Source organism: Triturus cristatus, chromosome 3_2 (genome assembly GCF_964204655.1).
Source record: "Triturus cristatus chromosome 3_2, aTriCri1.1, whole genome shotgun sequence".
Lineage (NCBI taxonomy): Eukaryota > Metazoa > Chordata > Amphibia > Caudata > Salamandridae > Triturus > Triturus cristatus.
Window position 1 is genome coordinate 1,091,615,877 of NC_140584.1, and position 27,381 is coordinate 1,091,643,257.

General features: G+C 47.4%; 1 protein-coding gene across 1 annotated transcript in view; it reads right to left on the reverse strand.

Moving 5' to 3' along the window:
• The window catches only part of IFT22 (intraflagellar transport 22), a 100,328-nt gene that overhangs the window by 38,394 nt on the left and 34,553 nt on the right, over positions 1-27,381 (reverse strand). Inside the window, exon 4 of the mRNA XM_085649869.1 lies at positions 6,864-7,066. Within this exon, the coding sequence (XP_085505995.1) occupies positions 6,864-7,066 (203 nt within the window). The remainder of the gene's footprint in view (positions 1-6,863; positions 7,067-27,381) is intronic.

Below are 27,381 nucleotides of genomic sequence, written 5' to 3' on the forward strand. Positions count from 1 at the left end.
TTGGCTGTCCAGGCAGTAGTGTTTGGTGAACGTGTGCAGCGATACCCACGTGGCACCTGACAGATGTCAGTCAGAGGCACTACTCTTCCCAAGGCAGAAGTGTCTGCAGTCGCCCTGGTGGAGTGAGCGCGTAGCCCGACTGGAGGATCCTTTTTAGTCAGAGAGTAACATGCCTTAATACACAACACGACCCATCAAGAAATGGTGTGTTTGTGTACGGTCCGACCCTTCTTTGCACCCACGTAGCCAACAAAAAGTTGACCATCCACCCGGAACTGTTTTGTGCGATCCAGATAGAAGGAGAGCACACATTTTGGATCCAGACGGAGGAGCCTCTCTTCTTCCTTTAAAAGATGCGGAGGCGGAAAGAAGGTGGGCAAAGTAATAGTCTGCCCGATGTGTAATGCAGTGACCACCTTAGGAAGAAAGGATGGACGGGTCCGGAGAACCACCTTGTCCGGATGAACAGACAAGAAAGGAGGTTTTGAAGAAAGAGCCTGGAGCTCACTCACCCTTCTAGCGGAAGTGATGGCTACCAGGAAAGCAGTCTTAAGAGTCAAGAGACGTAAAGGACAGTTATGAAGCGGCTCAAAGAGAGCACATATTACATAAGTTAGCACAAAATTCAAGTCCCACTGAGGCATAACTAATGGAATTGGAGGAAAAAGATGTATTAAGCCTTTCAAGAAACGGTTAACTACCGGTGACATGAAAAGAGAAGGCTGGTCTGGCAGTCGAAGGTAGGCAGAGATGGCAGAAAGGTAGCCCTTGATAGTGCCCAGAGCAGAGCCCTGCTGGGCCAAAGAGAGAAGGAACAAGAGTACTTCAGAAAGAGGGGCACAAAGGGGATCCACAGCCTTTGCTGTGCACCATGCGGCAAATTTGTTCCACCTGCAGGTGTATACCATCTTAATGGAGGGACGTCTGGCTGCCAAGATTACTTCACAAACTTCAGAAGGCAGGTTGAAAGACGTCAACTGCCGCCACTCAATCTCCACGCAAGGAGGTGGAGACTGGACAGGTTCGGGTGGAGGACCGTACCCTGCTGCTGCGACAGAAGATCCTCCCGAAGAGGCAGTCTGATCGGAGGATCGATGGCCATGTTAAGTAGCTCGGGTTACCAGACTCTTCGTGCCCAATCCGGATACACAAGAATACATTGGTTCCGGTTGCGCCTTGTCTTCTTCAGCACTCTGGGCAGAAGTGGTATAGGCGGAAAGGCATACAACAGACCGCAACTCCACTCGCTATGAAAAGCGGCTGAGTTTGTCTGCCCTGGCGTTCAGAGAACCTGCCAGTGTTTAACAACCAAGGAAATGTCTTGATGTTCCAGCCATGTCCAGAGGCGGAGGGCCTCCTGACATAGGGTCCAAGACCCCACTCCGCCCTGTTTGTTGCAATACCACATGGCGGTGGTGTTGTCGGTGAACACCTGCACTACTCTTCCCCAGACAGAGGGAAGGAATGCCTTCAGTGCAAGACGAATCGCCCGGAGCTCCAGAAGGTTGATGTGAAGCCCAGACTCCGCCGGAGACCAGAGGCCTCTGATCTCCACCTCTCCTATATGGCCGCCCCATCCCAGAAGGGAGGTATCCGTCACCACAGTGTGGTCTGGTTGAGAAAGGGAGAGGGATCTGCCATTGACCCAACCATGGTTCGTAAGCCACCACTGCAGTTGTCGAGCAGTGCCCTCCGAGATCTGGATGCAATTGGACAGATTCCTCTGATGCTGCACCCACTGGAACTTCAGGTCCCACTGCAGAGCCCGCATATGCCACCTGGCATGATCGATCAGCAGGATGCAGGAGGCCATGAGGCCCAGCAGCCTCACGGTCATTCCAACTAAAACCAGGGATAAGGGCTGAAAGATCTGAATCATAGCCCGAATATCCCGGACTCGCTGTTCGGGAGGATAGACCCAAAACTGCGCCGTGTTCAGAACTGCTCCGATGAAGAGGAGCTTCTGAGAGGGAATCAGGTGCAACTTCGGCACATTGATGGAGAACCCCAGCATACGCAAGAGGTCGGCCGTAGTCTGGAGGTGGGAGACGACTGCCTGGGGCGAGCCCGACTTCAACAACCTGTCCTCGAGATAGGGGAGGACTCAAACCCCTGATCTGCGCAGATGAGCTACGACCACCGCCATCACTTTCGTGAACACCCGAGGGACGCTGGTAAGGCCAACAGGGGAGCACGGTGAACTGAAAGTGCTCATGGCCTACCGTGAACCGCAGGTAACGCCGGTGGGCTGGCAGGACGGGGATATGAAAATAAGCATCCTGAAAGTCTAACGCTACCATCCAGTCTTGCGGGTCGAGGGCAGACAAGACCTGAGCAAGCATCAACATTTTGTACTTCTCCTTCCGGAGGAAGCGATTGATGTCCCTGAGGTCCAAGATAGGATGCAGGCCCTTGTCCTTTTTCGGAACCAGAAAGTAGTGCGAGTAACAACCACGACCTACTTCTGGGACAGGAACGTGCTTGATGGCTCCCTTGGCCAAGAGAGCCATAACTTACTGCTGGAGAAGAGCCACATGATCCTCCAACATGCGTGGTATCGCGGTGGCATGGCTGGAGGGGTAGTCTCAAAGGGAAGGGAGTAGCCTCTTCGGACTATTTGCAAAACCCACCTGTCCGAAGTGATGGTGCGCCAGTGGGGGAGGGATGGTGAATCCTGCCGCTCAATTGGTATTTGATGGGCCTGAAAGATCGGACTAGGAGGGTTTGGAGGCTGCTGCAGAGGGGGGGGGGGAGGGGGGGGGATTGGTGGACTGGCTCGCCCGCTGGCCCCCAGAACCTCGCCGGTTGTTTCCACATCCCCGGATGCACGAAGTTTGGGTAACTTGCTGCGGCCTGTGGGACTGGGTGGGACATAGCGGGGCACCCCTTCCATAGCCACAAAAGGGACGAAAAGCAGACTGCGCTGGCCAGGAGGAGAGGCCCATGGACTTGGCTGTAGCCCGTGAGTCCTTGAAGCGCTCTAGGGCGTTGTTTGCTTTGTCGCCAAAAAGGCGACAGCCATCAAATGGCATGTCCATCAAGGTTTTCTGGACATCCCCTGAAAAGCCAGTGGACCTCATCCAGGCATAGTGTCGAAGCGCTACCGACGTTGAAATGGTCCTGCCCAGAGAGTCAGCAGTGTCCAGCCCACAACTGATCGTAAACTTAGCTGCATCTTTCCTGGCAGCGACAGATTGAGAGAGCACTGCCTGGGCCCACTCCGGACACTGAGGCAGCACTTGCGCCACCGTATCCCACACTGAGTGCGAATAGCGGCCCAAGAGACACGCGGTGTTTACGCACCAAAGTCCTAAGCTGGCGGAAGAAAAATTTCTTGCCAAGATGGTCCAGCTTCTTGGATTCCCTTTACAGTGGAGCACTAGGGAAGGCACTTTTGGAGGTGGAGGCTTGGACCACCAAGCTCTCCGGGGTGGGGTGTTGGGAGAGGAAAGTGGGGTCACCCGTAGCCGGGCGGTGGCGTCGGGCGATCATCCAGTCCACTGGAGCCCCCGTGTTGGGCTTGGATCACGTGCCCAAAAGGAAGTCAGTGAGGGCCTCATTAAACGGGAGCAGGGGCTCCGAAGAGCTCGCCGCCGGTTGAAGCACCTCAGTCAGGAGGTTAGTCCTGACCGCCACCGTAGGAAGCTGGACGTTGAGAGCCTCGGCCACCCTACGCAACACCACAGCGTATGACGCTCCCTCCTCCGTAGCCACAGTAGGAGGAGACAACATACCAAGGTCGGGTGAAGTGTCAAGACCACTGGCATCCCCCAGTTCCTCTCTCCAGTCCTGCTCAGGCTCAAGCTGGTCAGTTAAAGGGTAACCTGACCCCTCCCAGTCCTCCTCATCCTCCTAAGGGTGCCACTGTTGTTGGAAAGGGGCCCCATGAGTGAACAGGGGCATGAAAACCCCACCCGGTACCAAATCCGACGTTGGGCGTCGCCGGTCCGGCTCCGTGTACACGTTGGGAAGGAGGCTGGAGTCAACTCCGGCCAGGGGGCCGACCGGTGTCGTGCACGGTAGTGGTGCCCTCGGAAGCAGCGCCGGAGGTGTAATAAGACCTCCCGGTGCCGATCCGAATCCAGGCCTGGATCCAAGGGGGGCCTGCGGCGCCGGAGCCGCCGGCAGCGAGGACCTAGGCCCCCCAACCAAGTCTGCGGGGCCCGAAGGCACGCCGGCAGGGTCGGTCCGCCCAAAGATGGCATGCATCGCCTTGTAGAATGTACGAAGCTGGGCGGGGGTCACTATGTCCAAGAAAGGGAGGGCAGCTCAAAGTCGACCCATCAGGCTCCCCACGCGGAGCCGTGGGAGTGGCACCACCCACGCGCCTCGTCGGATTGGCCGACCGATGAGGAGAAGGCGAAGAACGACAATGCTTCTTCGACTTCTACTTATGCTTCGACTTCCCCGACCCCGAGTGCGAAGACTTCAATGACTTCGGGCCGGAATGATGGTGGCTTCGCAACCGGTCTCTTGACCTCCCTCATGATCGGGACCTCGAACTGTGCGGTGCCGACTGCCGTTGTTCAAGCAGCTTTCGGAACCGCTCCCGCAAAGCCTTCGGCATCAACAACTGACAGTCGGAGCACGACCAGGCAAAAGAGGCACACGCGGTGCGGCTCCGTCACCGACATCAATCGGGTACAGGAACCGCAGGCCTTAAAATCGGGCATCCCTCGTGCACCTGTTCGGAGTCGGGGACTCGAAACAAGACGTCAACAAAAGTCGGGAAAAACTCAGTCAAAAAACGACTGAGATACCGCTCTTCCCGGATCTGCGCTGGCTGGCGCGGAAAAAGAAAGAACTGACATCAGTGCGCGAGGACGGCGTCTAAGTAGCTAACGCGACATCATCCTGGCGACCACGGAGCCAACCAATGCCACCTTCCGACGAGCAGAGGTACTGCTGACGAATAATCTTTCCGGATCCAGTCTGACATCTGGGGGTAATTCTGATATCTTCTATATATTTCTACAACAGTTTAGGCATACTTGCATATTTAAAAAAAAAAAAAAAAATAAGTAGTGCAGTAATTTTGAGGTATTACCGCAATACTGAGTAGACTTTTTACTGAAGATTTAAATACATTAAAAATGGGACAGTCACTGTAGGTAGACTATTTTTGTAAAATATAATAGGTGCTACAGCGCATTTTTACTTTAGCACCTTTATTCAAATGTATTTTTGGCACCCCGGTACTTTCAAGGCAGTAACGCGGTACTCTGTAATTTTTTTTTAAATATATAGAAACGTATAAATATTTTCCCTACCGATTACCACTTCAAAAAAGTGACAATACGTAGGGAAAAATATCAAACCTAATATTTACCTACATCAAAAGGCAAAACTCCAAACACGGGAAAAGTGTACCTAAAAACAATATGGCTGCCTTTAACATTTGTAAAGGCAGTCAGTAGCCAATCACATAATGACTTGTCATCGCTATGTACCGAGGTACTTCAACTAAATACTGAAAAAGTCATTAAAAATACAGTGACAACAGATATCACTAAGTAAAAATGCCTTATAATTTAAAAAAATACTAATCCTAATTACATTTAGTACCCAAAAGGATAATCTGCGCATCATAATTTCTTATTCTGCCAAATTTCAAGTTATTAATGGTGAAAAAAATGAGGAATTCCTATCTCTGCTAGCCGTAACTATTACTACAGAGTGACTACCTCCACTGCCTCTATCAAGCGGGGGCTAAGAAAAAATGGGGAGGGGAGGTCCCAGAACATGTTATCCCCATGCTATTTGCCATAGAAAAATTCAACAGTGAGACCGCAAAAACGGCTGAAAGGAATTACATCAAATTTGGCAGACAGCTAGAGCTAGATGTGATTTGGTGTAAATTGGTTCAGTAGTTTAGGAGAAAAATAAGGCTCAAAATGTATATATATTTGAAGCTGAAAAGCACACATTGTGATTGGCTGGCTGCAACCTAATGGAAACCAACTCAGGGACTAATAAAACTAATATGGGAACCACAGGGACTAATAAAACAATGTGGTTCCAAAACGACGCACTCAGCGAACATGAGGCCGAAGCAGTGGCCTAGGATTGTTATTTACCAAACAAATACGCCGCACTCAGACGTCTTGAGTTCAAGTTGCTTTATTCTTATACAGAGCGAGTCGGCCTTCGCCAACGCATTTTAGCCTCACGGCCATGCTCACGGTTGATTGACAATTAGCTAACGGTTGATTGACAATTAGCTACGTCATGTTATTATACCACTCCCCTTTCCAGCCCATTATGTGGCCTCCTGGGAGTTATAGTTTCAAAAACCAATTTATATCATTGTCATACCCAAAGATAGCAGGATAATTCTCATATTTTTACAGGAAAACAGTTTAGTATTCGGATTATTGCATATATCTATAACTACTTTTTTGACGTATTTATACATATTGGCATTCTCCCATCGTTGTGAATCGCCATATTGCAGCTTGTGTTTGACTACATAGATTCAAAGCCACTTCTTTGTATAGTAAATGTTTTAAATGAGTAATCTCATTTTTGTCCACTTTGTTGGGTAACTTGTGTACGTGAAATACTGTTCTCTCAATTCTACAGTTATTAGTACACTGAGGGGCTATTATGTACCAATATGTATAAGGAATAAAGCAACTTGAACTTAAGACTCGAGAGTGCGGCGTACTTGTTTAGTAAATATATACATATATATAAAAAAAAATAAAAAAAATAAAAATATATATATATATACACACACACACACACTTATATATATATATTTATATAGCCAATTAGACAGATGGACAGACAGACACATGGACTGACAGACAAGACAGACAGATAGCCCTTCTTACAGCTGTACCGGACTTCTATTTGCTTACCCAGCATTAGACGCCCTCTGTCACCCCCAGAGCCTGGTTTGTGGTGAGCAAGGAGGAGGCACTGGTTATCCTGCAAGCGCTGCTGATGCACGAAGGATGAGTACCACATTTCTAACTCTTTAAGGTGGCTGGGCAGGTCTGGGTTAAAGACAATAACAACTCCATGGGAATCCTTCATCATGGCTGGCCAACAGCTTTCAAACCTGGAAGAGTGTACACAAATAATTCCCGCTAGCAGTTCACAACAACAACAACTTGAATTCAAATATGCTGTTGAGTCAAAGGTGTTCAACTTTAAACTTAATTAAAATAAGTACATAAAATAAGATCCAGTCATTCGCTCTCATTCCAAATGTTATGCAATGACCCATTTTCCAAGAGGATGGTTGTCAGGAATACATTTTGATCCCAAATTTAAAAAAGCACACCAACATGTAGTTGGTTTCTTTTGATTACCATACACGGTCAGTTTATAAACAAGAAGATATGAATGACTGTATCCTCTCTCGACTCGTCTGAAAGGCAGGCAAGATGGAGCTGCCTCTCTCAAACAAACCTGAAAGAGCAGTTCCTGCATGTACGAAGCAACGAGACTAGTAGACCTATAAAATGAAGATAGTATAGTGACCAATGAATTTGCAAGTGAGAGGTTTTTGTTAGAACACTGGGATCTCAGGAAGACTCAAGGTTTGCCCAGACGTGGATCCTGTGCTCTCCATGCCACTGGAGTCAAGCTATCCTGGCTGATGAGGGGTGAAACCCCAAAACCGGTCCTAGGATGCTTGTACCCTGTCCAGGGAGGACCTGGCCTGGCAGTTCGGGCTGGACTGTTCCCATTAGGCGCAGGGTCAAGACTGATTTACATATGGTCGGTTCAAACTGGAATGGCATGGGGAGCAAAACAATGGATTTAGGCCCGGATCGCTGTACTGGGGTGAATGTATTACATTGTTCTGCATTCTATCCATCAATTGTTCTTTTTGCATTTTCCACTATTAGGGTTGCAGATAGATTGGCTTCTTTAATATGCAAACTGGGGTTGTGGAGGAAAGGCTACACAATTCTTGAGTGGTCTTTTGGCCTCTGGAGGGAGGAAGCTTTTATCAGCCATTTGTCTAAGGAAGGATACACGTCAATTCACTTCCATCTTAGATGAGGTACTACTTAGTGAAAGACAGAATGGTGAGATAGAGAGCAAAAGGAGCACCTTGCAATCACAATGCATTCAACTGGCCATAAATTGAAAGTAGAAAGCATGTAAACCAATAGTACAGAACAATCCACCACATGAACTGAGGCAAGAATCTGGCTCAGTAAGAATCCTGAGCCCCTCAGTACACAAATATTTTTTTTTGTCTGTGGTCTTTTATGAATACAGATTGTTTTGTACATGCCCAATAGACAAATGCAGGGACAAAAAGCCACACTTTAAACTTTTAACAGAAAGAGCCTAACGTGAATTTTAGGTGGAAAAGTGCACCCTCTTAGGATTTGACGTAAGGAGTATCTGACCTTCATCTACTCCTCCCTAAGTCCTAAAAGTAGATACATCCAACCTCATGTACCAATTGCCACACACAAGGTTCACTTTGTCATAGTATTAAACAAAACAAGATTAGCTAACATTCTGTAGGCTTGTGAGACAAAGGAAATGCACTCCATGATTCAGCAGGGAGGAACCCAATGTAACAGCATTACCTTTAACTTACCTGAAGATTGCATCAGTCTCTCACATCACCCAGTGATTATGAGATTAACTATGGACAGCTCTACATAAGTCCTAACACAGGATGTCAATTGGGCTGAGGTCTGGACTGTGACTAGCCATCATAAAAGCCTGATGTTTTTCTTTTCAATGATTTCGTAATAGATTTACTGATGTTGTTTGAATCATTTTCCCAATGCATGGTACATTAAGCTTTCCCTGTAGGACAACTGTTCTCACATTATCCTGTATACGTTTTTTGGAATAGAAAGGAATTCTTTGTGGGTTCAAGGAGTATGAGGTGCCCAGGTCTGGCAAATGCAAACCCAACCCAAACCATCAACAATCCATGCCAGAAGTTCCTGCGTGGATATGTAGTGTTTGGCTTCTGCCAAATGTTGTGCAATGCAGCCAAGCAACTCCCTTTTTGATATTATACATTCAGAGAAGACTGTTCCTGATGTCTTGTGGTTCATTGAGCTGCTGATTTGCCATCCTAAGACATGCAGCAATGTTCTTTTGTCAGAGACGGGGTTTTGTCATGGCTTCTCTTCTACAAAGGCCATACTTCTTCAGTCTTTTCCTAACGGCAGAATCATGAACTCTGAATAGCAGCAACCCCTGTTAGGGTCCGAACCCTTCAGCTCAGCAGATGCCCCAATATCCAGGGGCTGTTTGAAATGATTCAACTTGAGTTCAATTCAGGTATGATATATTTATTGTTCCAAGGCAGAATTCATTTTTCATCCACCTTGTAGCAAATTATAATCATTCAATAAAAATAACCTTCTCATGATAAATTTCATCCATGAAACTTATTATATTGCAGTATCCCATCCCAATGCATTTCGGGCCGTGGCCCTTCGTAGGGGGAATATCAATTCTGTAAAACATACAATAATCCAGGAGGAAACAAGTCTCTCTCTTGGGCTATCTACCTAACCAACAAGGTTATGTGACTACACATATGGTTCTCATGTGATAACGTAAACGTGAAGGTGACTCCAAACTCATGCATATCAATAAATCAAAGTTTTTGCCCATAATCACTTTTACATTGATTAACTATTCTTTTCATTTTATTTTAATGTTATCATGCACACAGGATATACTTATTTGTGTATGTTTTGGTCATCAAATCCGTGGAACTATGTGTTCTTGGACAACTTGTATAGGGATGTATAATACATTCACTTTATGGTCCTTAGGGATGAGGCAGCACGCAAGATGGCCCCCAACATTGTATTTGGGTGCACCATGATTACCCGGATGTTATATAGCGGGTAGTATCCTGATCACGAATCTGTGTTACGCACTAGTTGCTGTGTTTTATTATGTTTCATTACCTTTCTCACTGTTTACATAGGACTTGGATTTCACGTATTATCATGTCACTGATTACGTGAATAGCCTGTTTTCACTTGATAACAATAATAATCTTTCACGCCTTGTACATCTACAACATGGCGCATAAGCTTTAGACATCTCGCAAGATAGCCCCCACCACTGCATGCTAGTCCATCGTGGTGGTTTATATACCGGATGCGTTTTAGATGCACTCTAAAAATGGGATGTTGAACTACTGGGGAGCACTCTGAAAACACTCAGACGAGGTTCACGCCAGATGGCCTGAAATGTAAGTGATGGTTGTGCGCACATTGTTCATACGGTTAAGATTGTGAGGTTAGGATATTGTTGATGGTCTTCATGATGCAATTCAACATTGGTAGTATTGCATGCTATCCACTTAGCGGTCTTTAAGAGGCACAAAGGTTTGTTTGAATCCGCCTTTGAATCTATGTTAATTGCACGCGTAGACTGCTTCGTGTTCTAGTTCACTGGCATGAGGTGAAAATCACTGTTATTATCATTCACTTGATATTTATACGAGAGGCACGGTGATTAGTTTCGTTTTTTAAAATTCTATGGGACTTACACGGAGACGAATAAGAACTGTGATTTATTGATATGCATGAGTTTGGAGTCACCTTCACGTTTATGTTATCACGTGAGAACCATATGTGTAGTCACAACACCTTGTTGGTTAGGTAGATAGCTCAAGAGATAGAGACTTGTTTCCTCATAGATTATTATAGGTTTTACAGAATTGATATCACCCGAAGAAGGGCCACGGCCCGAAATGCATTGGGATGGGATAATGCAATATAAGTTTCATGGATGAAATTTATCATGAGAAGATTATGTTTTATTGAAAGATTATGATTTGCAACAAGGTGGATGAAAAATGAATTCTGCCTTGGCACAATAAATATATCATACCCGAATTGAACTCAAGTTGAATTATTTCAAACATTGGGCAAGTGCTGAGCTGAAGGGGACGGACCCTAACAGGGGATGTTGCTATTCAATGTTGTTACATACACTCCAGATCAGAGAGTGAGACCCTTTACAGCACGCAGAAAATGTAGTACAGAGAACAACAGTTGGAACGACCAGTGCGTGTTCCCACTTATCTATTAGAAATATTGAACTCTAACATTTACCAAGGCCTGTAGATCCCTGGATGTAGCTTTGGGTATCTTGAGGTGAATTTGTTTGGATTTACAACTTTTCAATAGACTGGCAACCATCTCAAAGTTTCTCAGTTTTTAAATTCTCTTTTTCACTGTGGAATGCGGATCTGAATACTGTTTGGTAATGGCGTCATACCCTTTCCCAGACAGATGAGCAGCAACAATTATTTTACTGAGACTGTCATAGATATCTTTAGACCTACACAGGTAAACCTGAACTCTCCAGGCCAGAACGATAAAGTGTATGATATTATATACAGGTGGCAACCCATCCTGATGATCACAGGATCACCACACACACCTGCACACGGAATGAAATTCAGAGTTGTGTCAGAATAATCACATGCTCACTGTTTTCCCTCAGAGTTCTGCGGGTCAAACTTGCTCACAGTTATTGAGAAAAAATTCCCGGGTAAAAGGTAACACATAAGGAATTTGGCCTGTTAAATGCGGATTCTGCATTTACTGGCTCACACCCAAGCGAGAAACTCAGAATAGGAGCTATTTATAACACCTGTAAAAATCTCACCTAGGGGTAACAGTATTTACCAGTTATGGGAAATACCTACCCTGTTCCTCACAACTTGCTATCAGGGCCAGAGTGCCAATGGACCACTGTCTGCACCAACAGGTTTTATTAACATCCTATTGCTATGTTACAAAACTGGCACATGGCCTGGGAATGCACCAGTATACACCCTCATTGGGTGCATCAGGCAGAGTGGAACTGTCAGACTGATTACAACAAAAACATGCTCTCTCAAATGGTAATCCTCATTGAAGAGAATCTAACAGTAAAAGAGAACAACGTTTCCAAAACACAGTTCTGTGTTTAACTGCTGGCATAACAGCCTGGCTCTGTAGGATTTGAGGGGAAGTCCCCATCCGTCAACACTTTACTTGTCTGTGGGACATACCTTTGGGGCCTACTCCCAAATGACGTCCCAGTGGTGGCGGGGGCTGAAGGGAGGGCTGATTAGGTGTGTGGATCAGACTAACGGCACTGGATTTTTAAGTAATATAGAATAGGAACACAAGTACAAGCATTTTCAAAGCAATACGTCTTGCATTTGCGAGAGTTAGAGCTATTGGCACTGTAAATGACTTTGGGCACATGCATCAAGCTATTTTGCGATAGCAAACAGTGCAATTCGCAAAAATCGGCCGCTTGCGTTCGCAAAATAGCCCTAAAAAAATGCATCATCAAAATTCTTAGAATATCTCAGAAAATCGCTAAATTTGCGAATCCCTATTTTGCGATGTCCAATTAGCGATTTCTTATTAGCGAATTCGCTATTTGGTAAATGCAAATCTATGCATGAATCATTCGCAAATTGCGAATGAACCAGGATTAGCATTTTTGCACTTGCAAAATAGCACCAATTTAATTCAGGTGGTAACCAGGTGAACAATATTTGAACAGCCCCAGAAGGCCTCAGAATGTTTCACAATGACCGCGCTGTATGTCAGAGCGAGGAGGATGAGGATACAAGCAACAGCACAGAGTAGAAGTAGGATACAGGAACGCATTTATAGAGTGCACGTTACATTGTTGGGGGCAGACAGAGGAAGAGATATATGAGAAATATAGGTTGGATTCAGGCATGATCTATGATCTGATAGCTGAACTAGTTCAACTACTGCAAAGTCAGACTCTCAGGACACAGGCCATCCCCACTTATGTGCAGGTCCTATATTCACTGCACCTCCTAGCTTCAGGTAGCTTCCAGCGTGTAATAGCTGCAGCAAGAGGGGTTTCCCAAAGTGCACTATCGCGCTCTTTCAATTAATTCCTGGATGCCATGTTGCAGAGGATACACCACCACATAAGATTTCCTACAACACCACAGAAAGTGCAGCAAACAAAATGTAACTTTTATCAGATAGCCCAATTTCCCCATGTAATCGGTTGCATTGATGGGACGCATGTAGCTATATGCACCCCCTCAGTGAATGAGGACATTTATAGAAATAGGAAGTCATATCATTCACTGAATATACAAGTCATATGCAATGCAAAAAATATCATCACACACGTAGTGGGAAGATTCCCAGGTAATGCGCAGGATTCCTACATCTTCAGACACAGTGGCATACATACATGTCTCCTTGTGGGTGAATTCGGAGAAGGATACCTGCACGGTAAGCACATGCAACACTGTTTTGCTGACTCCGGTCATTGTGAAACATAGCAGTGAGTAATCTATTGCCTTCTACCCTGTAGGTGACGGTGCATATGCTGTACGCTCATTCATACTGACACCATACCTGAAATAGACAGCGATACAATGCAGCGCACATATCCACACGCAATGTGATTGAGAGGACCTTTGGCTTACTAAAAGTAGGTTCCGCTGCCTACATAAAACTGGCGGGGCATTGCAGTACAGGCCAGATACTTGTTGCAAAATAGTAGCCACTTGTGCCATGTTGCACAACATTGAAACTTCAAGAGGCATACCCTTGAACCTAACGGATAGTGAACCTGATGAAGGCGATGACGCAGGACAATCTCAACAAGCAGAAAGCGTTTCGAGTGCAGCAGAAGGAAGACAGAGACATGCAGAAATAACACAGAATTATTTTTAAAGTGGGTAATGATGCTACGAGACACTACATGTTTTCATTGCTATTGTTATTTATTCAATCAAAAAAATCAGACAGTGTTAATGCACACACACCAAGAAAAAAACATGCAGTGTGACAGTCAGAATGCAACAGGATAATATTGCCATGGAACTTGTACGTCAGCCCTGACAAATTAATGCTACTGGTTACCTCACCAAATGGCATTCCTTTGCTCAATGCCACACTAGTTTATGAGGCCACACACTCCTGTGGACCATTTTGTGTGCTCTGGCACATCCCTTGTTGAGGCTTCTGATGCAGACGTATTTCTTGTACTGCGCCTTCTGCATTCGGTCACTGGTGCCATGATGCTACTGAGGCTGGAGTTCTCCTCAATATCCCCTCCACCCAGTACATTACTGCCACCAGCTGTAGCAGTGTGCAACTTCTCCACAGCATTGGTGACCTCTATCAGTCCTCTGGCCACATCACCACAGCAATGGGTCATTTCGACCTGCATGCCCACAGCACGTCGAGGCCGGAGAGCATTTGTGGTGCTTGGGTGGTGTATGACCCTAGTGTAACCATCTAAGCAGCCAAGTAATTGATGGTGTCTTTTGCAGTGGGACACATGGGCTTCCTGCATCACCTTGCATAAATCCTTGATGGCTTGTGTCATGTTACTGAAGTTTTCAGTTGTTTCCCTCCGTCCTTCCACCACTGCTGTTGTGAGCCGTTTGATGCTGTCCCTCATGTCTACCATGTTTTTTGAAAATTGTACAAGTTGTGCCTGCTTTGAACACATGTGTTTGCATTGCAGGTGCTGCACCTTCAACATTGCGTTCTCCAGCCCACCAAAGACAGTTGATCTGTCGCATTCATCAACTCCCATTTGTGCCCTTGCCCTGCGCCTCCTGATGTGGACATTGCTGTGCCGCATTTGGACTTGGGGTCTTGGTGTGGGTGTATGCCCAGCCTGTGTTGTTGGTGGGTCAGCCTGGCTCTCCTCTTCCATTTCGTACGCAGGCAGTGGTCCCAATGTGGCCCTGCGTCTTGTGGGTGCATGTGTTGGGGTGATGGGGCCACTGTGTTGTCACCTCCTGAAGTGTCTGAGTCTCCAGAGGATCATGGGCTTCACTTTCATCTGACTCCTTCGCATGTGCATCTGTGATGTTAAACAGTGCCATTTCAGTGATTATATTAGGACTTATATTTCACATAGCACATAGTTTTGTGTAATAAAGTTATTTAGCAAAAAACAGTGTCTATATATTTCACTTGCTTGTTGAACTTGAATGCACATATGCTGTTTTGATCTCTCCTTGCTTTTCCTATTGGAGTTCCTGACTGCTTATCTCATAATGCATTTGTGTGTAGAAAGTAAAATGTGGACTGAAGTAGTATTCGCTACACTAAGCCTGATCTCACTTAATGGGTATTTTATCAAATTTACCATTGAATGGTCATTTGCATTCGTCTTACCTTGCTAAGTACTGGGCAGTGCAGAGGTGTCTACCTGCACCACGCCAACGGCACCTTCAGGCTGAAGGGCTGGCTCCACCAGGTCCTCTAGGGGTGTAGAAGCAGTCTGTGTTGATGGTCCTCCTCCAGTCTTCAGCAAGCCTTGCAGCAACCTTTTCCTTTGCAGGTCATACCACCGCTTGCGTAGATCCGAAATGGAGCGCTGTGTGACCTCCAAAGCACTTTTTTTTCGACTGTATTCACAGCCATATTTTTTTTCAGACTCTGAGACCTGAAGTCACGGTTTACCAAACTGTTTGTTCATGGCTCTTCACCACTTCCTCAATGAGGACTTCCAACTCCTTCTCACTGAACTTCATCTTCCTTTTGCGCAGTGCTGGCTCCCTTTCGGTGTTTCCTGGTGCCATGATGATTTACTTGCACAGGTTCAGCTGTCCCAACAGGCTTCCTAGTGCTGTGCTCCTGCAGTCTGCCTCCTGCTCTCTCTCAGTACACAGGTGACAGTATTGGATGGCTCACTTCCTGGTTGTGAGGTCATCATGCTGCATCGAAATCTCAGATTTGCTACTAGCGATTCTCTAATTGAAGATTCGCAATTATGCGAGTTGCAAATTTGGCAATTGCTGATAGTGATTGCGAATTTTACAGAATCGCTAAAATATAGCGGTTTTGTTGCGATTACCAAATAGAAATTCATTAAAAGTCGCTATTTGGTCATCGCAACAAAACCGCAATACTTTGATGCATATGCCCCTATGTCTTTTATCTGTGTGTTTTGGAAAACTATGACTGTATGGCCCAATGCTATATGATCCATGAGTCACAAGACTTTTTATTTACTGAAATCTTTCATTGTGACCGCAGAAATGCACTTTATATATCGTAGTACTGTTGTCATGACATGGTCAAACCCATGTGTTCTCTATCAAAGTATTTCTATTTAATGCTGCTCATAAATAAATGTGAGAATTTTGTTTTGCTTCACACATTATAAAATCTTGAAAAGAACATATCTCCTTCGTGATTTCTCGGTGGGGCGATGGGCAAGGGAGATGCAGGGGGCGGGGGTCGTGCTAACTCTAACAAAAGCATGCAGCATTAATAAGGGATCATGCTCTTACTGTGTTGTAAAGCAACTTTTTAAACCCAGGTCCAAAAATGTAGTAGAGTGACAACTATCAAACATAATATTAAACCATTAGAGTTCCTTTTACATGAACACCTTGCAGTTACAAAACGCTATAAATAAGCTGCCAAGCTATCCAAAATAAATGGTAATAAATGTAACATTTGAAAACCGACCTACCAGCTGCGCGCAGTAACATGCAGTGTCCCCACTGAGCTGTGTTAATCATACAGCCTGAATTGCAAAAGATGACGAGGACCAATAAAACGACACAATCGCCTCCCTGTACATCCACCCATAAAATAATGCTCATTCAAAACAAATCTTAAACAGGCTTTTTCATTCTGAATCTGTCATTGTGTGTCAAGCATTGCCCTCTTGTGGAGCATTCGAAAGATCATGAACACGTCCTACATCTGACTATTGCGTTCCGTGCACACGATGTTGGTGCTGTAAATTTCAAAATGGCATTGCAACAATGCTATACAAAAATCAATAGGAGAGTGGATCACTGGTCCTGAAAGACCCAGGGTATTGCACCCACCGGGTCCTAGGAGGCAGAGTCAGCACTGGTCTTAGACCGACGCCTAATAGAGCGTGAGGCGACCCCCCTAGAGTACCCGCTGTAACCCGCAACAAGGGAGACCAGGTTCAAGTTGAACGTATGAATAAGGGAGCACTTACCATCTCCCTGTACTTCCACGAGAGAACCTCTAAATATTAGGTTACTCAACATTGCACCAGGTCCTGAAGAAAGCCCACCTGACCCTTCGGGGCTTATGAGGGCTGAATCATGTCGACCTTTTTTTGGACACCATTTTTAAAAGTGCACTAGACCATAACAAGTCTTATACGTGCACACTTACAATACATTTTCTTAAAAACCATCTCGAACCCAGTACTAATAAAGACATTTACTGGTTTTACGAGATTTTTACTAAGCACTTCTTCACCACAAGTCACCTCACTTTTTTTATTCACGATCACTACTGAGACTACCAGTGGTACAACCTCCGGGTGGAGGAAGCATTGGATTAACCCAATGATTATGCGATCACGTTGATAACAATTAAGCGGAGAACCAAGATATACCGCTACACTTGATCCTTTGCCAAACGTGAATGAGGGTTTCTTAAACAGTACCATGTACTGACTTTGCAATACCCTGGTTCTTTCAGGACCAGTGATCCACTCTCCTATTGATTTTTGTAATAATTGAGACAAGGAAGCTGAGTGGACCTAAGCCTCTTCTTTCTCCCTTTTTTGATTTTTGAACAATGCTATACAGGCAACACCCCATGGTTACCGCCTCCCACAAACTTGTGACGGACACAGAACATTGCAGTAAGGCTGTCGCTTCAAGGCTCTGTAAAGGCACTTGCTCGAGCGATTATCCCTCAGCCCCTGCCCATCCTGGCATAATAAGGTTGCCAGGACAGTGATTGCCCCAGCCCCACCCGCGAGGTTCGCTCTCACAAATAATGGGTGCGCTGTGATTTGATTAAATTAAGAAAAAAAGCTTCCCAGAATGCACTTATTTGGTCAATAAGTACTCTGGAGAGAAAACGTGGCGTCATGTTGGCACAGATGGATTGCAATCTAGCAACTGTACTTATGAATAATATTTCATTCGGCTGTAAAATGAATGATTTCACACTAAAATCCAGTTTGCGGATGCACGGTGTGCTCCTGAACCCATACCAACCTTGACAACTCTACCAGCGCTCTCAAGTAGTATCCCAGGTCCATGCTTGGGAGCTCACATTGGCTAAACATTTTCTGTGCTTTCTTAACGGCGTAATCCAGAGAGTGTAATGGAATTAAGGGAACTTCAAGTAAAAGAATGCAAACCAAAAAGCATAGAAAGCTGCAGGCTAGTAGACCATCTGTTCTCACGTGGACCCAGGAATTTGGAGAGCTCAATTCCATGCAGGTGACTGATCACTGCAATGGTCATTGTGCACTGCTACTGCGCGACAATACACACCAGCGTTAAACCCGGTCTGCCGTGATAGGGTCGACGCCATGTGGCTGTCTCTCGGGGGACCGAAGTAATATCAGAGAGCTATAGAAAGTAGTTACTGTAGCTAGCTGGGAAAACGTGTAAAATTAAAACACCGGCAGCGGGCGGAAGTCATTTTGGGCAGTCTGCAGGGGTTTCGCAGTGGTGACGGGACAGACCTTCAGGTCCCTACAGCTCAAAGGTCGAAGAGGTGCTGCGCGACCACCATGCTTTGTAATAAAGCGTGGTGGCCGCGCATAAGAAAGCATGCACAATGAAGAATAATAAAGCATACAAAACATGAAACCAATGTGTGCTAAAGCGCGGAGGCAACCCATAATAAAGCATGCACAATGAAGAATAATAAAGCATACAAAACATGAAACCAATGTGTGCTAAAGCGCGGAGGCAACGCATAATAAAGCATGCACAATGAAGAATAATAAAGCATACAAAACATGAAACCAATGTGTGCTAAAGCGCGGAGGCAACGCATAATAAAGCATGCACAATGAAGAATAATAAAGCATTCAAAACATGAAACCAATGTGTGATAAAGCGCGGAGGCAACGCATAATAAAGCATGCACAATGAAGAATAATAAAGCATACAAAACATGAAACCAATGTGTGCTAAAGCGCGGAGGCAACGCATAATAAAGCATGCACAATGAAGAATAATAAAGCATACAAAACATGAAACCAATGTGTGCTAAAGCGCGGAGGCAACGCATAATAAAGCATGCACAATGAAGAATAATAAAGCATACAAAACATGAAACCAATGTGTGCTAAAGCGCGGAGGCAACGCATAATAAAGCATGCACAATGAAGAATAATAAAGCATTCAAAACATGAAACCAATGTGTGATAAAGCGCGGAGGCAACGCATAATAAAGCATGCACAATGAAGAATAATAAAGCATACAAAACATGAAACCAATGTGTGCTAAAGCGCGGAGGCAACGCATAATAAAGCATGCACAATGAAGAAGAATAAAGCATACAAAACATGAAACCAATGTGTGCTAAAGCGCGGAGGCAACGCATAATAAAGCATGCACAATGAAGAGTAATAAAGCATACAAACATGAAACCAATGTGTGCTAAAGCGTGGAGGCAACGCATAATAAAGCATGCACAATGAAGAATAATAAAGCATACAAAACATGAAACCAATGTGTGCTAAAGCGCGGAGGCAACGCATAATAAAGCATGCACAATGAAGAATAATAAAGCATACAAAACATGAAACCAATGTGTGCTAAAGCGCGGAGGCAACGCATCATAAAGCATGCACAATGAAGAATAATAAGGCATACAAAACATGAAACCAATGTGTGCAAAAGCGCGGAGGCAACGCATAATAAAGCATGCACAATAAATAATAATAAAGCGCACTAAACATGAAAACAAAGTGTGTTAGAGCGTGGGAGCGGGCGAGAGCGAGCATGTGAAAAATATAGCACTAAGCAGAGCTCAAAATATCCCCCTAGGCGCTCCGTCCATCATCTCCTTGTGTTTGCTTTGTTCACCCCAAGTTGGCAGGGTATGCCCAGACGTGGGGCCCTTGCTCACTTTGCCACTGGATTCAAGCTCGCCGGGCTGATGAAGGGTGTTACCCTGAAACTGGTCCCAGGATGCTTGTTTCCAGTCCAGGGAGGACCTGTCCTGGCAGTTCGGGCTGGACTGTTCCCATATTGGACAGGGTCAAGACTGATTTGCATATGGCAGGGTTCAAACTGGAATGGCATGGTGAGCAAAACAACAACGGATTTAGGCCCGATCGCTGTATTGGGGTGAATGTATGACATTGCTCTACATTCGGTCCATCAATTGTACTTTTTGCATTTGTCACCCCGAGTGGGACGGGTATGCCCAGACATGGGTCCGTGCTCTCAATTCCACTGGATCCAAGCTATCCTGGCTGATGAGGGGTGAAACCCCGAAACCGGTCCTCAGTCGCTTGTTTCCAGTTCAGGGAGGACCTGGCCTGGCAGTTTGGGCTCGACTGTTCCCATTGGGCATAGGGTCAAGAACTGATTTGCATACGGCTGGGTTCAAACTGGAATGGCATGGTGAGCAAAAAAACGATGGATTTAGGCACGGATCTTTGTACTGGGGTGAATGTATGATATTGCTCTGCATTCTGTCCATCAATTGTTCTTTTTGCATTTTTACTGAATACAGCATGTCTTACAGGCAACGCATGCGCGCTGCCAGGCTCAACCTAAAAATGAGGGAATGCCCCATGTGATACTGCAAGGGTGTGAAATGTGCCCCGGCACAACTGGTATTACACTACAGGCTATGGAAACATCCTTGTGAGCTACAGAGAACAATCACTAGCCTTTAAAATGTAATTAGGCCCCTGGCCACTAAAAAGGACTGCAGTAATGAGACGATACAAAGAAAGTCCTTGTTAGAATTAGAATCCGGGTTCTCTGGTTGGCACAGGTAGGTACTTGTGACAAGCAGGGAACCTTTCCTCTAGTCAGAGGATTTACACTACTAAAACAACCCCTGCTCACCCTCTAGGTAGCTTGGCGCGAGCAGACAAGGCTTATCTCAGAGCATTATAGGTTAAGCATTTGTGAACACATACAGTAACCAAGTGACAACATAACAAATGGACACCACACAGGTATTTATATAAAAAATAAGGATTCTTTATATAGGATTATCACAAGACCATTAAACGATTAAAAATACACAATACGGTTGCTTAGTTGGTAGAAGATTGCTTAGTTTCTCTTAAGTTCTTAAATGCGACACTTTAAGTCAATGTACCTTAGATGCGACACGCAGGGCAACGAAAGTGTTGCAGCGATGCAGATGCGTTGAAGTTCTTGGTGCAAAAGAAATAAAGACGGGATCTTCCAGATGCGTTACGCTTCTCCGATGTTGCGAGAAGGCTCGACTCAATGCGTCAGCTACAGCGGCGTCCCCCTTGACGAGATGCGACGACAGCGGCCTTGGCAGCGGCACTCTTCTCCGACGTTGCGAGACGCTTCCGCTCGATGCGATGCTGCAGCGGCGACACCCCTTCTGCGAGATGCGACGACAGCGGCTCAGACGGCAGCACGCTTTTCCGTGGATGCGAGGCGCTTTTCTGGTTGCAGTGCGATGCAACAACTACGATGGCTGCGATGGCGACACGCTTCCTCCTCGATGCGAGACTCTTCTCTCGATGCGGTGCAATGCGACAGCTACTATGGCTGCGATGGCGACACGCTTCTTCGGCGTTGCGAGACACTTCCGGAATGATGCGAGACGCTTCCGCTCGATGCGATGCTGCGACACTCTCTGCGAGATGCGACGACAGCGGCTTCGACGGCGGCACGCTTCTCTTCCTTGCGTCGCGCTTCCAGCTCCTTGCGACACGCAGTCCCTCAGAAGGCCCAACAACAGCAGCAGGCACTTCCAAAAGACTCTGGGGAGCTGGGGGTGAAGTCCACTGGTCCTGGGACTTCGTTCAGGGGGCAAGCTCCGTTCAAGCCCTTGGAGATCTTTTCAAAGCACAAGTTGAAGCAAAGTCTTTAGTACTCTTTCTCCTCTCCTTCAGCAGCAAGGCAACCACTGCAGGCCAATCCCCCAGGTCAGGGACAGTACTCCTCTTACAGCTTTCCCAGTTCCGTCTCCTCTGGCAGAGGTTCTTCTTGTTTCAGCAGGATCTAAAATTTCTTGGGAGCAGGGTCCCAATACTTATACCCCTAATTCCTTTGTTCCTCTGGGGTTGAGGGGCCTTTGCCCAGTCCAAACCAGTTCTTGAGCACTCTGTTGACATGACTCTGCCTTTCTATTCAGGGTGCAGGGCAGAGACATCAGCCGCTCCGCAGGAGGTGGAGCCAGCATTGTGGTAGCAGAGCACAACCCTATTCAGAGCCCAGGTGTACTCCTCCCACCCATCTGACTGCCAATCTTCCTATTCACCACCAGGCTGCCTAGCCCTGCCCCTCTGGGTTTCCCCAGCCCTGTCGCTCACACAACCAGACAGGCAGATACACATCATAGCAGAGACGGGCTGAAATGGTCAGGCAAGCAAGTACCAACTTTCTAAAAGTGGTATTTGCAAACACGGAATATTAAAATAAACTTTACTAAAAGATGTATTTTATTATTCTGAGTTCAGGCATACTAAACTCGAATTTCTACCATGTTCCCTGGGTCTGTTAGGATCATAGGATGGAACAATTCTAACAGCCCATTCTGGCCTATGGAGAACAGGTAGCCTTACAATAGTGAAAAACGAAAATGGCTGTAATTCACTATTAGGACATGCCACACACATCAGGGCTTGTCCTACCTTAGGCTTACAATGCACCCTGCCCTTGGGCCTACCATAGGGGTGACTAATATGAAGTTAAGGAAAGGTTTAGGGACTGGCAAGTGTGTGCACTTGCCCAGTCAGCATGACAGTACCAGACTGCACGCAGGCTCTGCAATGGCAGACCTTAGATACATTTTACCAGGCCGCTTCCGTGGGTGGCACAACCAGTGCTGCAAGCCCACCAGCAGCATTTGTATTTACAAGCCCTGGCACTCCTGGTGCACTTTACTGGGGTCTGACAGTAAACCAAATAAGCCAATCATGGAATCCAACCAACATATACATTTTAAATAGGGAGCACTTGCACTGTGGCACTGGTTGGCAGTGGCACAGTGCTCTGAGCAGCTAACACCAGCAGAACACATGAGGCACAGCGACAAAAAAGTCGAAGGGAGACTCACGCCAAGGTGCCAGGTCTAACACGTGTCCCCACCAGCTGAAAAGTGGGGAGAACTACCCTAACCCAGGGAGTTCCTCATCACTAAGGCGGAAAAATCTGGATAGACCGTCAGCATTGGCGTGATCTGTACCAGGGCGATGTTCCACCGTGAAATCCATACCCTGTAGGGAAATGGACCACCTCAACAGCTTTGGATTCTCACCCCTCATATGCATCAACCATCTGAGGGGCCTGTGGTCTGTCTGAACCCGGAAGTGAGACCCAAACAGGTATGGTCTCAGATTCTTCAGCGCCCAGACCACAGCAAATGCCTCACGCTCAATAGCACTCCATCTCTGTTCCCGTGGAAGTAACCTCCTGCTAATAAAGGCTACAGGTTGATCTAGGCCCTCTTCATTAATCTGTGAAAGAACAGCCCCCACACCATGCTCTGAAGCGTCTGTCTGCACGATAAACTCTTTGGAGAAGTTGGGAGCCAAAAGCACGGGCGCCGTGCACATAGCAGTTTTCAGGGTCTCAAAAGACTTCTGACAGGTGTCAGTCCAGATCACCTTCCTGGGCTTCTTCCTTGAAGTCAGCGCTGTCAAGGGGGCAACGATGTTAACATACCCCTTGAAAAACCTCCTGTAGTACCCGGTGAGACCTAGGAAGGCTCTCACCTCTGTCTGGGTTTTGGGCGACTCCCAATTCAGGATGGTTTCTATCTTGGGTTGAAGGGGTGCCACCTGGCCACTCCCAACTTGGTGCCCCAAGTACACCACTGAACCCTGCCCGATCTGGCACTTACTCGCCTTGATCGTGAGGCCTGCCCTCCGCAGCGCCATCAACACTTCCCAGAGGTGGCGCAGGTGTTCCTCCCACGTGGAGCTGAACACTGCGATGTCATCGAGGTAGGCTGCACTGAACCAATCCAGCCCAACCAACACCTGGTTGACCAACCTCTGGAAGGTGGCAGGGGCATTTTTCATCCCAAAGGGCATAACCCGGAACGGGTAATGCCCATTAGGGGTGGAAAATGCTGACCTCTCTTTGGCCCCATCGGTCAAGGCGATCTGCCAATACCCAGACGTTAGATCAAACGTGCTGAGGTAGTGGGCAGCCCCTAGCCGATCTATGACGCACACCCCATCCCGATGAGCTCTGGGGATGGGGTGTGCGTCAGTCCTGTTGACCGAATTGAGTCCTCTGTAGTCCACACAGAACCGGAGTTTGGGTGTGGCTCCCGGCGCTGCAGCCTTTGGGACCAAGACCACTGGGCTGGCCCAAGGACTGCTTGAGGACTCAATTACCCCAAGGGCAAACATCTTGGAGACCTCCTCCTTGATGCAGGCCCTTACCTTGTCAGTCACCCTGTAGGCCTTGTGCCTCACAGGTGTACTATCCCCAGTGTCCACATCATGGACGCACCAATCAGTGACACCGGGAACCAGGGAAAACAGGTCAGAAAATTGTCCCAGCAGTTGGCGACAATCATTCTGTTGCTCAGGGGTCAGGGTGGAAGAGAGGATGACACCATCCACTGACCCATCTTGCTCCTTGACTGACAGGTGGTCAGGAAGAGGCTCGGTCTCCTCCTCCATCCCAGCATCTGTCGCTAAGAGCATGCCCACTTGGGACCTCTCCAAGTGGGGCTTGAGGCGGTTGACATGTAGGACCCTTAAGGAGTTCCTAGGAGACTTCAGGTCCACCAAATAGGTAACCGGACTCTTGCGCTCCACCACCTCAAAGGGACCGGTCCACTTATCCTGGAGCGCACAAGGCTCCACGGGGGCCAAGACCCATACCTTCTGTCCAGGCTGAAGCTCTACCAGAGTGGCATTCTGGTCGTACCACCGCTTCATCTCCTCCTGGCTGGCTTCCAGGTTTGCCTCAACAAGTTCCCTGAAACGCCTAGTCTGGTTCCTGAAGGCCAGCATATAGCTATATACATTCTGGGGAGGTTTCCTGGGAGATTGCTCCCAGCCCTCCTTGACCAGACTTAGAGGTCCTCTCACTGGGTGTCCGTACAGAAGCTCTAAAGGGACTGAACCCTAGAGACTTCTGTGGCACCTCTCTGTAAGCAAAGAGATGGCATGGTAAGAGGACGTCCCACTTACGCCTCATGGGTCCTTCTAGGCCCATTATCATGCCTTTGAGGGTTCGGTTGAATCTCTCAACCAACCCGTTTCCTTGGGGGTGGTAAGGTGTGGTGAACTTGTAGGTTACCCCACACTCTTGCCAAAGGGATTTCATATTTAGATATGAAATTGGTACCTCGGTCAGACACCACCTCTAGAGGGAATCCCACTCGGGAGAAAATTCCCATCAGTGCACGTCCCACCACGGGGGCCGTCACTGTCCTCAGAGGGATGGCTTCCGGGTACCGGGCTGAACCTATTGCCCATCCCTGTCCTGGGGTACAGGGGCCCTACAATGTCAATCTCCACTCGCTGGAATGGGGTACCGACCACAGGGAATGGTTGGAGTGGAGCCTTCTGCTTCCTTCCACTCTTCCCACTTGCCTGGCAAGTTTGGCATGTTCTGCAGTGAGTATCTGAACTACTGCACATTTGGGGCCAAAAGAAGTGGGTGACAAGCCTTTCAAAGGTCTTTTCCTGCCCCAAATGTCCTGCTAAGGGTACATCGTGAGCCAGCCCCAGTAGGAAGGCTCTGAAGCGCTGGGGTACCACCAGAACACGGGCTGACCCAGGCTCAGCAACCTTAGGCTCAGAATACAGGAGGTCGTTCTCCCAGTAAATGAAATGTGTTCCGGACTGATCACCGTTGGCCTGGTCTGCAGCCTGCTGCCGCATACCCACAAGAGAAGGGCATTATTTCTGCTCCCTGCAGAACTGTTTCCTGGAGGGTCCTCCTTCCTGCTGCCAATGGGTCAGCTCAGGCAGGTCCCCTAGTTCAGCTATCTGTTCCCCTGTAGGTTCCAGGGCATCCCCGTCAAGGTCTGCTCCCTCCTGGACCGTGGGAACTTCAGGGGCCGGCTTCCCGCGCCCCCTGCTCCTTCTCTTTAAGGCCGGTCCCTGGGCCTCCCTCTCAGGCTCCAGGACCTCTTGAGTACCTCTACTGGCTGCCATGGACCGTGTGGTGATACACGCCCAATCCGGTATACCCAACATCTCCAGGTGAGCACTCTGCTCCACCTTAGGCCAAGGTGAGCTCTCCAAATCGTTCCCTAACAGACAGTCTACAGGCATGGCGGGCCTCACAGCTACCTGAAGAGTACCAGAGACCCCCCCCACTGAAAGGGAACCTGAGCCACTGGGCAGTGACTCTCGGTGTTGTCGGCGGCAACAACCGGATAGAATGCTCCTGGGACAACCTGCTCATGAGACACCAGGTGGTGCTTGACAGCCGTCACACTGACTCCTGTGTCTCTGAGAGCTTCAACCCTATGGCCATTTATGGTCACCCACTACCTGTATTTTTTAGTGTTCTCAGGCAGCTGGGTTTGGGGGACCACTTCACGGTCTCCTAATGAGACATGGGACATCTCTGTGGGACCCCACCCACCTTGGACACCCATCTCCTCCCCCAGGGCTACACTAGTCACCTGCCGGGATGGAGCACCAGTGGGTGCTGGTTTACCAAACAATGGACACTTCACATCAGAGGCAAAATGCCCCATGTTACCACACTTGTAACATCTGATGGGCCCCTTCTGAACAGGTGTACCTGTCGGGGGGCCCTGTCGGTTTCTGTGGTGGGGGAGGCTGAGAACCTTTCCCTTGGTTCCCTTGGGGACAACTTTGGGGCCTCTTCTGGAACTCCCTCGGTTTACCCTTGTCCCCCCCACTCTTCTGCTGGGGACCCTGCCCACCTTTGGCGGAATCTCCCACTTGACCCTTGTGGACCCTGGTACTGACCCAGCGGTCCGCCTCCTCAGCAAGCTTCCTAGGGTTAGTCAGCCTACTATCAATCAGGTGCTGGCGTAGCTCAGGAAAACAATTACTAGACAAGTGCTCCCATGCCATTAAATCAAGAAGCCCTTGAAAATCATTAACTTTGCTACCCTTCACCCAACCATCCAGTGCGCTGCAAAAAAAAGTCACATATTCAATATACGTACTGTTTGGAATCTTGGTGCAACCCCTGAACCTTTGCCTATACAACTCAGGGGTCAACCCATACCTAGACATCAAAGCCGCCTTCATATGGGGATAGGAATTATAATCATCTGAAGGCAAATCCAGCAGTGTATCCCGCCCCTCACTAAGGAACCATCCCCACAACCCTGCTCCCCAATCTTTCTCAGGGACCCGGTGGGAGGACATGGCTACCTCATAGGCCTTAAACCACTGCCCTATGACATCATTTTTGATAAATTCCTTTACTACATCCTTGGGCATGTACACCCTTGACTCCACCTGCACGGACGGTG